Source organism: Vigna unguiculata, chromosome 6, assembly GCF_037176805.1.
Source record: "Vigna unguiculata cultivar grain cowpea cultivar isolate G323 ecotype 2 chromosome 6, ASM3717680v1, whole genome shotgun sequence".
Taxonomy (NCBI): Eukaryota; Viridiplantae; Streptophyta; class Magnoliopsida; order Fabales; family Fabaceae; genus Vigna; species Vigna unguiculata.
In genome coordinates this window covers 32,244,159-32,257,047 of record NC_140797.1, presented here as the reverse complement: position 1 = coordinate 32,257,047, position 12,889 = coordinate 32,244,159, and the positions used below count along the sequence as shown (strand labels likewise).

Below are 12,889 nucleotides of genomic sequence, written 5' to 3'. Positions count from 1 at the left end.
CTATTTTTGACACGAATAAAATAAAACAAATAAACTCTTGATAGAATGAAAAAAGTGTCACTTTTTCAATAATGAAAATTTACTGAGAATACAAATTTTCTATATTATCATATGCACGATCAGAAGTTTTTATGTGAATAAGATATGTAGAAAGATGACATGTTAGTATTAATTTTAAACTAATACAATAACATGTGTAATACACAATCTCTCTCTATGGCAGAGTTGTATTAATTAACTATACGCATATGAAAATTATTTATATATATTAAATTTAAAATAAATTTAGTATATAAAATATTACTTGACTAAGTGATGTAATTCTATAAACCAATGTTGTTATAATAAACATAACTATTACATAACATATAATTTTGCTATTAATTTCACTTATAAAAATTGTAACAACATAAATAAATGTTTTTCTTTGAATATATATATATATATAATATAAAATGGTTACCTTAAAACAGCATTAAAAAACTAATACGTGTAAAGATTAAAACTAATAACTTTTCAATATAAAAATTATAAGATAAGATATACATACTTATAGAAATTAAAGGAGTTATAATAGTTAAAAAAAATAAAAATCTCCTTAATCCAAGTGCTGTCTTCAATTAAAAGTGACGTGTGGAACATTTGATGACTACATGTTCCGAGGAAGAACTCAAACGCTGATATATTACTCAAAAACTTTTCAAATTCTCTGTTCTCAGTTCTCACATTCTTTTTTGGGTTCAAAGAATTCTACTCAAACACAGTGAAGGTTGTGTTGTTTTGTGAGCCACGAAATCTTATTCAAATATCAGTAATAGAAGCTTCCCTCTGATAAAGTGCAAGACATGTTCTAAAGAAAAGAAAGAAGCAAAAAGTTTGAGTTCAAAGGTCCTTTTCAGTAGGGTTGTTTCTTATCCATTGGTAGATTGATGTAACTCTTCTTTCTGTGTTTTCAGGTACTTCCTGATTGGCATCTATAGCATGGAGCTATCACAGGACACTATTATCGAAGCAAAGGAAGAACTCCTGGTTTCACCATTGTCTGGTGAAAACCCAATTCGCAGAACTGCTTATTTTATCAAACCCTGTATGGAAGGCTGAGCAAATCCTCCTCATTACATGTTCTCTTTTGGAAGAACAGCAACAGTTGCTTCCAACCCCGGAAAGCTGCCACTAGAAGTGATATACAGGGGATGGCATAATCCAAATCAAGAATGGAATACATGGGTTCAACAGATGCAACAAAAGTATGAATATATGTGGATAAAGACTGGGATAGACCAAGCTATCAAAGCTTCTACTTTTCTTATCTGTAGAAATGATGAGTTGATTCTTGAGCTTGCACAAAGGTGGTGTTCAAAGACTAACACGTTTGTGTTTTCATGGGGAGAAGCCTTTCTCTAGACCTCTTGTGAGTGATGAGGAAAAGGAAGTAGAACAAGAGTTGATTACTGTGTTTAGGATGTTTTTCAAATCGAAGGCCAAAAGGGCGGATCATAATCCATGGATGAAGTATTTCATGAGTAATGAAAGCAATTTGGAACATGAGGCATTCTTGTGTTGCTGGTTGTCGAGGTTTGTTTTCCCTGGTAGATCATATAAATCCATTCTGAAAAGTGTTTTTCCTGTTGCCATACAGTTAGCAAGAGGGACTAAACTAGCTCTTGCACCTGCTGTCTTAGCCAACATTTACAGGGATTTGAGGTTGCTGAATGAAAAAGTCAGAATGGTCACAATAGTGGAGTTAGAAGTTACATTGTTGGCTCCTTTTCAGTTGGTCCAAGTTTGGGCATTGGAGAGATTTCCCTCGTTGCAGCCGTGTCCTCGAGTAGTTGAGCAAGGCCAACTCTTGATGGCTAAATGGCACACAGTGAAAATGGTTAAACATGACAACTTGAAATTGATTTTGAACTCTTCAAGAGCTGGAATGGAAATGACTTTATTTGGTGTCCATTTGTGAATTCTCCTCCTCTTCAGCTTTACAATGAAAATGACAAGTGGGTATGCAAAAATCCCAATTTTGATGATGAATTAGAATCCTTTGCTCGCTGCATGAGACTCTCAGAGTTGGAGGGCATGGAATGTGTAGAACATTACTGCCCTAATCGTGTTGCTATGCAGTTTGGGATGGATCAAGACATTCCTGGTATGCTAGTACCTCACAAAGAGAAACCTTGGACAAGTTATAGTGAGCTAGTAACAGATACATATTTGTTCATTGCGGTATGTGCCCGCCATAAACCAAGTGTTACTTCTAGGTACTATCATTGGTGGAAGCAATCAAATCAAAGTAAGGAAAGAAGCAAACATTATGATTGTGTTGAAAGTAACTCAACATGCGTTACCAATATCATTATTATATGTGAAGAAAGAGAGCAGCCTATCCTGTGGCCCACCACCTGGTTTTACTTGCAAGATTAAGAGAAAACTAGAACATGATTTTGATGAAATGGAAAAGTGTCCGGTCATTGAGTTGTCCAGTTCTTCAAGTGAAGATACATGTGTTGGTGATGAAGAAGTTGAAAATGTTTCTGGTCCGGTATCTATTGTTTTTCCATCCTTAAGTGCTGAAGAATCAAGAAGTGTCAAAGACAACAGAAATGGAGTCAAAATCAATAATTTATTTTGTGATAGAGATGGTGTCAGTGGTGTGGAAAGGAAATATGCAAGCTCTTGCATAGAAGATATTGCTTCTGATCTTGAAAGCCGGATTGGGAAGCTTGAAAGAGTGGTTGCCAAGCTTAAAGCAGAAAAATTAGGTCATAAAGTTTAAAATATTGGATTTAAAGCTGAACCATAGTGTCCTTTTTTGTAAATGAAGTCCAAGAATCCTTTTTTGCCATTATAGAGCACAGTTCCTGAATCTAGCTAGTAGAACAGAATGTGTAGATTGCTAACTTGTATTGCTGCTTATTTTGATGCGATGGTCCCTCTTTTGGTACAACCTGTGTAGTTTACTTGTTTTTTAGCAATGGTTATGTTAAAATGAGATATTTGAGTTTTGTTTAATTCATTGATAATTCTCTTGACCGAAGTAACAATATTCTTTGAAACTTGAATATTGTCTTATACTCAGAAGCAAATTCAAATTATGTGCAGACTTGTATGGAACTGGTTAAAAGAATAGCTAAGAAAATTACCAAGTGTATTTGGTTCTGCTTTTGTACCTCACGTCCATTGTTTAAGTCAAATCTATTTCTATCTCAAGTTGTTTTAAGTTTCGATGCTTAAGATTAAAAAGGATTAACTATGTTAGAATTTATACACACTGTGAATTTAAATAGGAAGAGGCTACTTGGGAATTTCCTAATTCTATTTGCTCCTGCTTTGCCGAATCTGTCCTTGAGGACAAGGCTAATTTTATAGAGGGTGACATTGATAGGAACCGTCCCTTAAAATGGGATAAGCCATTTCAGACTTATCAACGAAAGTCCAAGCCCAAATCTAGTTAATAATTTGTGTTTTTCTTTTGTAAAAGTTAGAAAGGGTAGAAAGAGGAATTTTGGTTGCATGGAGTGTGATGTGTGCATTTCTGTTATAAGAAATGGTGTAGTGATGAAGAAGTACCTTTTTGGAGGATCATAATTAGAAATTGGAGCATAGAGTTTCTCTTGCTTGAGGGAGCTTTGACTCTCATGCACTCCCATCCTTTCTTTTCACTTAACTGCTGCTGTTTGTCACTCATTGGTTTTGCAGCTAACTCTGACACATCAGAAGTTCATTTAATTTTTTTTTTCCTTCTTTTTTTTTCCTACTTATGCATAAGATACTTTTAACATCAAGTGTAGGTACTCAGCAAACTTTACACTAAAATAAAAGATCTTATGTCGTTTGGGAATTCCTGTCTCACACAACCTATTTATTGTTACTAATAGGTAGTATTGCAATTCCCTCAGGGAATAGAAGTTTGAGAAACATGTATGCACCTCGAATCTGATACACAACAGGTGCAAAGTGTGATTTTAGGTTCTGTCCTTTTCTTGCAGGATTAGAGAGTATTGTTCATTCCTTCATATCATTCTAGACTTGTTGAAGTACTGCATAGGGAGAATCTCCACTAGCATGTCACATGAAAACCCGAATCTGCATTAACATCTGTTCTTGCCAACTCTGCCAGCTTTAGGTTCACATGCATGATTTCAGTTTTTTAGCATTCCACTTTGCGTCATAATTGCATATCTCATATTAGCAAGGCAAATTAGACTTGTTGCATGCATTAGATCATAAAAATCAGTATTTGGATTTCTCTGTGAACGTCTATCAACAGTTTTCTAAAGTTGCTAGCCTGCAAGGCCAGAAGGATGCTGAATTATGTCTAAATGCATTGGCTCTGTAATGCTGTGAAATCTGTCTAGGACAATGTACCAGTGCTAACTAAGATCCTATAGTAATAGTATCATGTTAAACTTGTTTTTCTGAACATTCATGTCATGTTATTCTGAAAGTATATATAAAAGGAAATACATGTTAACAAGTAGTAAGGTTTTGGTTTGATAAGCTAATAATTTTTTCAACAGTGACCAAATTTTGTTATCTTTAATTTTTCAATCACTGTCTCCAGTTGTTTGATTCTCTGTTCAAGATCGATTACATTCATTCCAGATACACAATTATAGCTTTCACCTTGAGCCCCAGATAGGTTCACTCCCTCAGTAGACAGCCTTGCTTCTATGCTCCATATTGCATCTTCAACCTCTTCCTTCAAAATCAATGGTTCAACGATATCTTTCCCAACCAGTTTTGCATGTACAATTAAGGATAATGATATTTTAGCTATTTTTTTTTACTCGTTTTTAATCCACTACTCTAATCATTTTTAAATAGTCATGTCACATCACTCAAAAAAATCAAAATAAATAATTAAAAGGTAATTGTATTAGTGAATTAAAAATAGATCCAAAAAAATATATCAAAATATCATTATCCATTATCCTATAATTAATAATTTTTTATGTTAAAGAAAGTTTATGGATTGATCCTAGCAAAAAAAACTTCTTTTGTAGATATTTTGGTCATGTGGATTTTTAATTAGGAAATTTTTGATGTGTGAATTTTTTAGCCGACGATCAAATCATGGGAAATGGACTAAATTGACATGTATAGTAGTTTTAAACTAATACTCACATGTCAATTTTCTTCCAAACTTAAATAACTACATGTCTTATTTACATAAAAACTTCCAATCGTTCATATCATAATATAGAAATTTTTTCCCTTATTGAAAAGCATATTGGAAATTTTGTATTCTCAGTAAATTTTCATTATTGAAAAAATGGCATCTTTTCATTCTATTAAGAGTTTATTTCTTTTGTTTTATTCGTGTCACCAAAAAAGTACTTTTGTTTACAAAAATAATAATTTTTAACAATTTTTAAAAATAATCAAAAGCTGAAAAAAAAAATTAACAACTTTCATAAAGTCATTTTTGTTTTTAGAAAAAAATTAATTGTAAACAGACATGAGTTAATTTCTCTTTTAAAGTTCAAAATAACCACTAAATTGTTCTCTACTAAAATCATTTTTATTTTACCTTAAATAAGTTCTTGGCCTGAAAAACATTACAACAACATTATATATATATTTAAAGGAGGTAGTTGAAATGACGTGCGAGAAGACATGCATCAAATCCTACGTTAAATTGTAACGCATAGATGTTACCCAACAAGAGCCATAGTTAAACATATGATACCTCACTTTCGCTATTTTTAGTATTGGCAAATTTGACTATGTCTTAATATCCATTCCATGCTCATATGCCTTGACGAAGCAAAAGAAACCATGTGAGTAGAGATTCTCAGAATCTAGAATATTTGCATGGTATTTTGCAGAACAAGGTTTGAATCAAGAACAATCAAACAAACATTTTGAGGCACTTTCTAGGGTGTTGGATATTGCGAGAGCAATATTGGATTATAGGGCACGTAACATTTGCATGCTAAGAGAAGGGTTTGGAAAGCCAACAAATAAGTTTCTAAAACTTTGTAAATGGGGATTTGATTAAATCAAATTTTGAAAAAAGAAAATGAGTTTATTTCCTTGTTGTTCATCACAAAGGAGGCTCAAGAAGAAGAGATTGAAATTGAAGAAGAGCATTAAGAAAGAAAAAGAATATGATGATAGAAGTGTCGCCTCATTTTCTAACATCTCTATTAGATCAGGTGAGTTCTCATAATTATTTCTCTTATTTTTGTTCTATTTGAATTACAATTTGTTTCTTATTCATGTTTCGTATTAGGGATTTTTAATTATACTTTTCTTATTAATAACACAATATTGAAACAAGTCCCTTAATAAAAATTCGTATTTCTTGTAATGATCTTAGATCGAATGGTATAATTTATAGGCTAAAATGTTGAAAAAATAGTGTGTTTTTTACGATCATTTGCTAAAACTATTCAAAATCTCTTAAATATAGAGGTCTAGGAGGGAAAAAATGAAAGTGATGTAAGAACAATCAAAATGTTGTGTTGCATAGGTTATGTAAACTTTATCAAATCTTATAACAATGAGAATGAAATGAGAAGGATCTAAAATGCAAGAGTTTTGTTTGTTTTACTTTGCAAACATGGAATTTTTATGATTGGTTACCAAGTTTATTTAGGGCATCATTGTGAAAGAAAAACATGAATGATGAAAAGTGGAACAATTTTTGTGTTGTAGATAGTGGCAAGAGAAAGTTCATAACAGATGAGATAGCAAAGCTTGGGAAAGGAAACATTAGCTCTAGGATCATTTCTTATCATGAGTTATGTGATGCAACTAAGAACTTTCATCCTACCAACATGATTGGTGAAGGAGGCTTTGGGAGGGTATACAAAGGAAAACTTCAGAGCACTAATCAAGTATTAATTATTACTTTAACTTCTGTTTGAAATATTGTGTTAAAAGGAAGAAAATTTATCCAAGTTTTGACTAACCTTCAAAGTGTTGTGTCAAATATGCAGGTTGTTGCTGTGAAGCAACTTGACAGAAATGGATTTCAAGGAACCAGAGAATTTCTTGTTGAGGTTTTAATTTTGAGTCTTCTGCACCATCCTAATCTGGTGAACTTGATAGGGTATTGTGCTGAAGGAGAACACAGAATTTTGGTGTATGAATACATGGCTAATGGTTCTCTAGAAGATCACTTACTTGGTGGGTAAATGAAATGATTAAACTAAGTTTTCTATGGTTTAACAAGAATCTAATGTTGTTAATGAAAAAAACAAAACAAAAAAATGAATTTTCAGACTTACCTGAAGGAGTGAAGGGTTTGGACTGGCATACCAGAATGAAAGTTGCAGAAGGTGCAGCAAAAGGACTTGAATATCTGCATGACCAAGCAAACCCTCCAGTGATATATCGTGATTTCAAAGCATCAAACATATTGTTGGATGAAGAGTTCAATCCAAAACTCTCTGATTTTGGACTTGCAAAGCTTGGACCAACAGGAGACAAAAAACATGTGTCTACCAGAGTGATGGGAACATATGGATATTGTGCTCCTGAGTATGCATCAACAGGGCAATTGACTACAAAATCGGATGTGTATAGCTATGGAGTGGTGCTTTTGGAGATGATCACGGGAAGAAGAGTCATTGAATATTCAAGGCCAGAAGAAGAGCAAAATTTAGTTCTTTGGGTATGTCTTCAAACCTTTCTTTGTGTACAAAAGTTCATACTATTTCTTTAGAAAAAAAAAATAATAATTAGTGTAAAATATATAGGAGTAGAAAAGTGGATCACGAACCCTAAACCCTAAATTATAAATTGATCCTTCAACCCACTAAAATTTGACTTGTTCGATTGAAGTTTTCAACTTTTAAGTCCATTTTGATCCATACACCAAAAATATGTTTAAAGATCAATTTTTTAATTAGAGATCAATTTAAAAATTCATTTTTATGATATTCATAATCTTAATAATTAATGTTAGTAACCAATTTATATATCAATTCATAATAAAAATTATTTTAGTTAAATTTAAAAATTTATTATAACTTTTTATTTATAATATAAATTATTTTAGCCACTAAAATTCGTTATTATTTAAAAGAAATGGTAATACCCGTCAAATGATAAGTCAAAAATAGGATGAGAAAGACTAACCATTTTTTAATTAAAAATTTAAATAAAAATTAATTTTAAAAATTAATTCTTTCATATTATATTATATATATATATATATATATATATATATATATATATATATATATATATATATATATTTCTATTTATTTAACGGACCAACCCAACTCATCCTATTTTTGTAAGTTAATGACAAATCAGACTCATTTTATCACCCTTAAAAATGTGTTTGGATATGTCATTATATTTTTTCAAATTTTTTATTACGTAATTAACTTCATTTACAATTTATTAACTTTCTATCTTATCTTTTCTTACTTTTTTTCTTTTTTTTTTCCTCCTAATTTATATACATAAATGTGGATTCCATGGATATACGCTTCATGAATTTGGATCATTTGAATAAGATTGAAAATTTTGCATATGTCTATTCACTAGGCTCAAATATGAAATGTGTGTTCTTTATTCAACAATTTTGATTGACTAGCTATATGAAAGTGTGAAAGATATGATTTGAAAAAGAAAATAAGATGAAGTAATTAGGGGTTATGCTTCTCTTCAGGCACAACCACTCTTAAAAGATAGGAAGAAATTTACACAAATGGCAGATCCATTGTTGAAAGACGAGTATCCTGTAAAAAGTTTATACCAAGCTTTAGCAGTGGCAGCAATGTGCCTCCAAGAAGAAGATGAAACTCGACCTTTAATCAGTGATGTAGTTACAGCGGTTGAATTTTTGGCAAGGAAGAAAATAGAAGTGGATGAACCACAACCCACAAAACAAGTTCCTTCTACTCAAGAACAAGAAGAAGAAGAAGAAGAAGATAGTGATGAACAGAATCAATCTCAAGAAGATGGAGACAACAACCACAATGATGAGAACGAAGATGAAGAAACGAAGAATTAAACAAAAGTAGCATCAACAAAAACAGTAGTGATTGTTAATATCCATGCATTTTCAAATTATAATCTTCATTTGCTTATGTTGGAAGATATATACATATATATAAGAACTTCTCTTCATGTAATCAAGAGAAAAAAACATGCATGCCCTAATGAAATTTCAACACCCTACACTTGCTAATTTTTGATGATTTTGTTTTATTGTTAAAAGAATTGATTTTGTAATGTCACAAGAAACTTTAATTTAGTTGTCATACTTGACACAATTAATGGATTATTGAACCATTTGTTTAAAACATTAATTCTTTAAAATTAAACCTGAAAGTTGTTGTTTTAAGCAATATTATCTTTTTAAAAGGATATTTTATTTTAGTTATCATTATTTTATTTCTTAACTAGCAGTAGACCGACACGTGCGTACTCATGGATTATATATATATATATATTTTTTGTATATTAAAATAATAAAATAGTAAAAAATATTATATAATGAAATATTATGAAAATTATGTTATATTGTTGTAAATGTTATTATTAAAGTAATGAAACAATAAATCTAAATGATATAATAATAATTTTAGTTTTAAATATAATAAATAAAATTGATATTACAATATCGTGTAGTTAATTGATTTTACAAAATAATGGCACTCTTAGTATTAACATTAATATTAATATTTATGACATAAATATTATTAGTGTGTTATTATTGGTATCATTATTATTTTTATTATTATTATTACGATTCACAATGGTGTTATTATTAGAAGTTTTTTTTCATTATAAAAAATGTTATTATACTAAATACTTTTTCTAAATAATTTTTAATTTTTTAAAAATTTATAATTCATATTAATATTAGTATTAGTATTTTTAAAGGTTAAATAAATATAATAATAATTATATTATTATTCTAAAAATATTTGAAATAAAAAAAACATATATATAAATATATACATCAACAACAAAACAAATAAAAAGGACAAGTAATTGAAATATGATCACATAGTACATAAAATTAAGAGGTGTGTCTAACTATAGTAATAATAATAATAATAACAATATCATTATAATAATATCTCGTAGTGGTAAAAGTAATAATAATACAACAACAACTATATATATATATATATATATATATATATATATATATAGGTTTAATTAATCGTAAGGTACCCAGTTTGGTACTAGAGTGTCAAATTGGTACCCGCTTTTAAAAAAGTGTCAATTGCATCCCAACTTTTGAAAATTGCTTCAATTAGGTCCCTTTCAAACAGAGTTGACTAACGCCGTTAGTCAACGTGTCACGTGTCAATTGTATCCTCTTTTGTTTTTACAATTTTATCCTCTTAATTATTATTTGTTAAATTTAAATATTTTTTCATAATAAAATTTATTTGTCAATTTTATCATTTTACTAGTAACTATTTTTTTTTAATTCAAATAATTACACATATATTAATTGAATAACAAAACAAATAAAAAATGCAAGTAATTGAGATTTGATCCCGTAATAAATAAAAGTACAATGTATGTCTAACTATAATAATAATAATATACCACTATAATAATATCGCGTAATGATAAAAAATATTAATAATAATAATAATAATACAACTAGACCTATAAAGAGATAAACATCTTTGGTGTCTTTTTTTGTTTTTTCAATTTTATCCTCTTAATTTAAATAATTATTTACAATAAAAAATTTATTTTTAGTTTTATTATTTTACTAAATTTAGTAACTATGTTGTTGAATTAAAATAATTGTTCAGATGTAAAGATAAATGAATAACAAAACAATTAAGAAAGACAACATTGAAACATGATCGTACATAGGGGATGTCAATGGGGCGGGTAGGGTATGGGTAGTAGCTCCCCAGCACCCTACCCGCAGGATAAATATTCGCCCCATACTCGTATCCATATCCGTCGGGTATCCATTATGCGGGTACCCGTCTATTTTTTCATATTCGCGGGTACCCGCGGGTATTTACAAAATTATTTAAAAAATAAATATTTAATCATAAATTCAAATAAAATAAAATAAAATACATCACTGTCATAAATTTTAAATAAAGTTCAAACAAACTCAAGTTCATACAAGTCCAAATAATCATAAAAATAAATATAAGATGACGTTCAGCACAATGAGAATTCTTTAATTAGTGCTTTGATTAACAAGCCCACTTTCTCCAATTGATTCTAAAGAAAAAATTAGGTCAAAATGTTTTTTACTAATATATATATATATATGGGTATTTTTGTGAATTAAAATTTAGCGGGTACGGGTATCCACGGATACGGATATTATGATATCCGTACCCGCCCCGTTAACATGTGGGTATAAAAAATATTCGTACCCGTGGGTAGCGGGTATCCATTTTTAATAATCGTTTTATCCATTGCGGGTTTTATCTGCAGATACCCACGGGTACGAATATTTTTGACATCCTGAATCGTACATAACAAGTAAAAGTAAGATGTAATCATAATAAAAACAATAATAATAATAATAATAATAATAATAATAATAACTATTATAATAATTATAGTTCTTATTATTAATAATAATAGTAATAATAATAATAATAAAAATAATTATAGTTAATAATAATGATAATAACACTTATATTATAGTCGATAGTAATAATGATCATAATAATGATAGTTGATAACAATAGTGATAATAATAATTATAATTAATAATAATAATAATAATAATAATCATCATCATAATTATGATTATATTATAATTATAGGTAGAGTTAGGGATGACAACGTGTCGGGTAGGATACAAATAGTACCTACTCACAACTCGATCTGCAAAAAAAAAAAAAAATTCACTCGTTACCCACCTATTTACCTGTTGGGTACTCGCTTACAAAATATACGCGGATTTTTTTAAAACCCCGTAGGTACCTGTGAATACCCGCATACCCATGAATATTTATAATATATATATATATATATATATATATATATATATATATATATATATATATTATAATGTTTTTAAAATTAAATTATACAAAATTAAAATAAAATAAAAATTAAGTTAAATTTTAATTTTAATTAAATTTAAGCTAATAAAATATAAATTTAATTATAATTATAATTATAATTATAATTTAATTTGATAAAATATAAATTCAATTTTAATTTTTTGGGGTAACGAATACTTGCAAGTACGGGTAATATGATACCCGCACCTGACCCGTTTATAAGCGAGTATTAAAATACCCGCTACCTTTTACCTACGGGTACTAATTGCCCATAGTGGATTTTATTCGCGAATACGTGCGTGCATGAGAATTTTCGTCATCCCTAGGTAGGGTTGATAATAATAATAATAATCATTATAGTTATAATTGATAATAATAATAATAATAATAATAAATATCATGAAAGTTAGGTTATATTGTTGTAGATGTTATTATTAAAGTAATGAAATAGTAAATCTAAGTGATACGATCTTAATAACAGTTTAAAATATAATAAATAATTTTTTTATCACAATATGGTGCAATTAATTCATTTTACATAATAATTACAATAGTATGTGACTCGTGCGTGTACAATTTTTTTTTTATTTCAAATATTTTTAGAATAATAGTATAATTGTTATTATATTATTTAACCATTAAAAATATCAATAATAATATTAATATAAATAAATTATAAATTTTTTAAAAGATTAAAAATATCTTTAGCAAAAGTATTTAGTATGATAATTTTTTTTATAATTTTAAAAAAAAACACCTCTAACAATAACATCAGAATAATAATAATAATAATAATAATAATAATAATAATAATAATAATAATAATAATAATAATAATAATAATACCAATAATAACAAATTAATGATAATAATAATAATTTTTATGCTATAAATATTAATGCCAAGGTTTTGAC

The 12,889-nt window shown here is 28.8% G+C and overlaps 1 protein-coding gene and 1 pseudogene across 2 annotated transcripts; both read left to right on the top strand.

Moving 5' to 3' along the window:
* Nucleotides 1-696: 696 nt before the first annotated feature.
* Nucleotides 697-3,031, top strand: LOC146885809 (uncharacterized; annotated as a pseudogene).
* Nucleotides 3,032-5,615: 2,584 nt separating this feature from the next.
* Nucleotides 5,616-9,151, top strand: LOC114187699 (putative serine/threonine-protein kinase PBL23). Of its 2 annotated transcripts, XM_028076017.2 has the most exons (5): nt 5,616-6,158; nt 6,661-6,842; nt 6,945-7,134; nt 7,230-7,621; nt 8,630-9,151. In XM_028076017.2, the coding sequence occupies exons 1-5, from the start codon at nt 6,023-6,025 to the stop codon at nt 8,972-8,974; spliced, it is 1,245 nt and encodes a 414-aa protein (XP_027931818.2). In that variant the 5' UTR covers nt 5,616-6,022; the 3' UTR covers nt 8,975-9,151. The 2 variants fall into 2 exon arrangements, with proteins under 2 accessions (XP_027931818.2, XP_085530437.1); XM_085674311.1 differs by lacking the exon at nt 6,661-6,842.
* The last annotated feature ends 3,738 nt before the right edge of the window (nt 9,152-12,889 follow it).

Coding starts and splice junctions, on each gene's coding strand:
- LOC114187699 (XM_028076017.2), top strand. CDS start 6,023: ATGAGTTTATTTCCTTGTTGTTCATCACAAAGGAGGCTCAAGAAGAAG. Junction 6,843..6,944: donor AACTTCAGAGCACTAATCAA/GTATTAATTATT, acceptor TCAAATATGCAG/GTTGTTGCTGTGAAGCAACT. Junction 7,135..7,229: donor TCTAGAAGATCACTTACTTG/GTGGGTAAATGA, acceptor ATGAATTTTCAG/ACTTACCTGAAGGAGTGAAG.